This window comes from Dichomitus squalens (assembly GCF_000275845.1).
Source record: "Dichomitus squalens LYAD-421 SS1 unplaced genomic scaffold DICSQscaffold_244, whole genome shotgun sequence".
Lineage (NCBI taxonomy): Eukaryota > Fungi > Basidiomycota > Agaricomycetes > Polyporales > Polyporaceae > Dichomitus > Dichomitus squalens.
The window spans coordinates 1-3,087 of record NW_006767126.1 but is presented as its reverse complement, the minus strand read 5'-3'; the positions used below and the strand labels follow the sequence as shown (position 1 = coordinate 3,087).

General features: G+C 55.8%; 1 protein-coding gene across 1 annotated transcript; it reads right to left on the bottom strand.

Moving 5' to 3' along the window:
• Positions 1-1,246: 1,246 nt before the first annotated feature.
• DICSQDRAFT_11825 (uncharacterized protein) lies at positions 1,247-2,989 on the bottom strand (the record flags this gene model as incomplete). Its single annotated transcript, XM_007371754.1, has 2 exons — positions 1,247-1,524; positions 1,591-2,989. Coding segments are annotated over 2 exons (1,677 nt in total), but the record flags the coding sequence as incomplete, so codon positions are not given.
• Between the last annotated feature and the right edge of the window lie 98 nt (positions 2,990-3,087).

The window sequence follows — 3,087 nt, the reverse complement described above, 5'->3', positions numbered from 1 at the left end:
CGTCTCTTCTTTCCTTTCTCCTCGTATCCTCTCTACCATGCATTCCCTCTTCTTACGGCACAACCCGGACACTCGTACCTACCATGGTTCCAACACCATGCTTCATATCCCCATTGTTCTCATTGCTATTGTTCTTTTCGCCATTGTACTACGTGGTCACAACACCACGTGACTCCTTTGTCCCCATTCGCTATTGTTCTCTGATTAGTCAGCGACCGTGTACTTTAGTATATAAGGACAGGTCTTGCACTGGGCACCCCAGTTTGACCTCTTGTACCAATCAAGCGTTCTCACTCCCTAGACCCCTAGCGACCTCGAACCCCCAGACCCCCAGTGAACCAGTGTGCTAAGCTTGTCATCAGTCTGCGTCCTCATTGTGCATAACCTGCACACGACCCCTTGAGTGCTGACACGCTTCGCTGTAACAGCGGTGGCTGCAGACAAGCTTCTTGATGGCGTCGAAATCATCCTGGTGTGCAGGTTGCCAATCTGGCCAACTCTTCTCCGCATCTTTAGATGTGAGAGGTGTGAGCACGACAGAATGAGAAGCAAGATCGGGCAGAAAACTGGCGACATATCGTACAAGACCAAGGAAAGCGCGGACGGCTGTTGCGGAGCGTGGTGTGGGCCAGTTGAGGATATTGTCGATCTTCTGCTTGTCAGGTTCGACACCGCAAGCCGAGATGTGGTGACCGAGGAAGTTGACCTCAAGAAGGAATAGCTGGGTCTTCTTGTCCGAGCAGTAGAGATGCGCGTCGCGAAGTGCCTGTAAGACACGCTGTACGTTATGGCGGTGCTCTTCGAGAGTCTGGGACCAAATGATAATATCGTCAATGTAAACGTGGCAGACAGTCCCGATGAGGTGTCGCAAGGCCTTGTTCATTCAGCATTGATGTGTCGACGGGGCGTTGCGACAACCCTGCGGCATTACCGTCCATTCGAAGAGGCCAAAGGGGGTTGTGACGGCGGTATACTTTACGTCGTCTGGGTGAACGCGGGCCTGAAAGAATGAGTTCGTCATGTCCAGTTTTCCCCAGATTTTGCCCTTGGCGCAATCTGCGAGAATATCTGAAACACGAGGGAGCGGGTGCATGTCGGCAACGGTGTTCGAGTTGAGGGCTTGATAGTCATTAACCCATCGGGGTTTCGCTGTGGGGTCAGACTTCGGGATGAGGAATGCTGGGGAGGCGTACGGAGAGTCCGACTCTCGGAGCTGTCCTGCAGCGATGTGTTCATCCAGGAGCGACTTCCATACTTCGCGGTATTTCTTAGGACAATCGTATTGGCGTCGCGCAATGACTAAGTTGGTGTCCTTCAGGATAAAGCGGTGGTGGACGTCGGAAGGGAGCTGATCGATGTGGGGGATGTCGGAAGGGAACCGGTCGGAGAAGGTGGTCTTCATGGCGGTATTTTCACGGTCTAGGGTCTCGAGGAGAGCGAGGCGTTCAACGTGTGTGCGGACAGCGGAGATAGTGAGGGAGGTGGCGTCGGGAACAGTGGTGTCGGCAGCCAGTCGCTGGGGGGCTGTGTGTGTCAAAAGGTCGCAGAGGACGTCGCGCTGCACGTTCTGCGCATCCAAACATCGTTCACGTGGAGTCCGCTGGGGCGGAGTAGGAAGGGGAGGGGGAGAGAGGAGGTCGCGACCAGTGGATCTGTTGAGGAGCGTGTGTGCGGCGTGATCTTCAACGATGCTGTTTGATTCGAGCCAGGTCTTGCCTAATATTACAGGGGCACACAGATTATCGACAACGATAGCGCGACACACGCGAGACGACCATGAAAAATCCAGTAAAAGAACTCTCAACTTCACCCATTCCTCACTCCTCATGCCTTCCGAAACCTTTCCCCATGCGTCTCCCAGCCTATGTGCAGTGGGGAGCCGCCGTAGCGGCACTCCCATGGATACAGCGATGTCGCGCCTAACCAACACTGGACCAGCACCGCCATCAATGAGCATGTCAAAAACGGGGGCATCGGGATCGGGCACAAGGCGCGCACGAAGAAAGGTTTGTGGGGCAAAAAGAGGGGGCACGCACGATTCGTCAGAGTCAGAACCAGTGCCGAGGATGCCTGTGGTGTGTGCCAAGGGAGAGGATCCTACAGCGGCAATGGCGGCAATGGTGGTAGGTTCGACTTCTGGAGACTCCTCGTTCACGCTGGCGATGATGCGCTTCGGGCGAACATTTTCCTTGGACGCTTGGCTTTGGGTGGTGAGGTGCGGGTACTTGGTGGTGAGGGGAATGTACGTGGCACCGTCCGGGGCACCGTTGGGGCAGTTCCCGGACATGTGAGTGGAGCTGACGACGTTGAGACGTCGGCATTTGAAACATCCCTTGTTAGACGTCAAGATTTGTCGCTCCACTGCAGTGAGCTGAGGGAGCGAAGCCTTGGTCGAGGAGCCAGAGGTGACAGGAGGATTGCCACGGTGGCCGCCCGGAGCTGGGTTGGCCGCAAGGATCTGCATGATGACGTCGACTTGACGTCGGCGTTGGTCATCGGCACGAGCACACGCCGATTTCCATCGGACATATTGGTCGAGCGGAATCGCTTGGATGTCGTCCGACTGGATGAGCGGGCGGAGGCTGTCGCAGACGCGAGTCTTGATGATGAGTCGCAGTCCCTCGGTTGAGAAGCGAGACGAGGAAGCGCGTAACTGGGTGTTGAGGACCTCGAGTCCCAAGACAAAATCCAGGAAAGTCTGGTTCTCACGCTGTCTGGCATTCATGATCTGAGTCTTGATGTCGACGTCCCAGTTCATGGGGAGGTGATTCGCGCGTAGCTCAGCGAGGAATTCGTCGAAATCCATGCCATCGAAGCGGCAGCTGTCGGTGCGGTACCAGTCGCGGATAATGTCGTGGGAGATATACATGCAGGCCTTGAATACCTTGTCCTCTTCGGTGATGTTGCGGTCGCGGAAGAATTGGAGGCATCCGTGTTCCCAGGCGTTGATGACGGAGGGTGTGATGTTGCCATTACCGATTCCAGGTGCCGATTTCGGGATCATCACGACCGGAGCGTCGCCAGGAGGCATGTTGCGCGGGGTGAGATGGATATATGCAGGTGGGGAGCTGGGGGAGGACGGGGAAG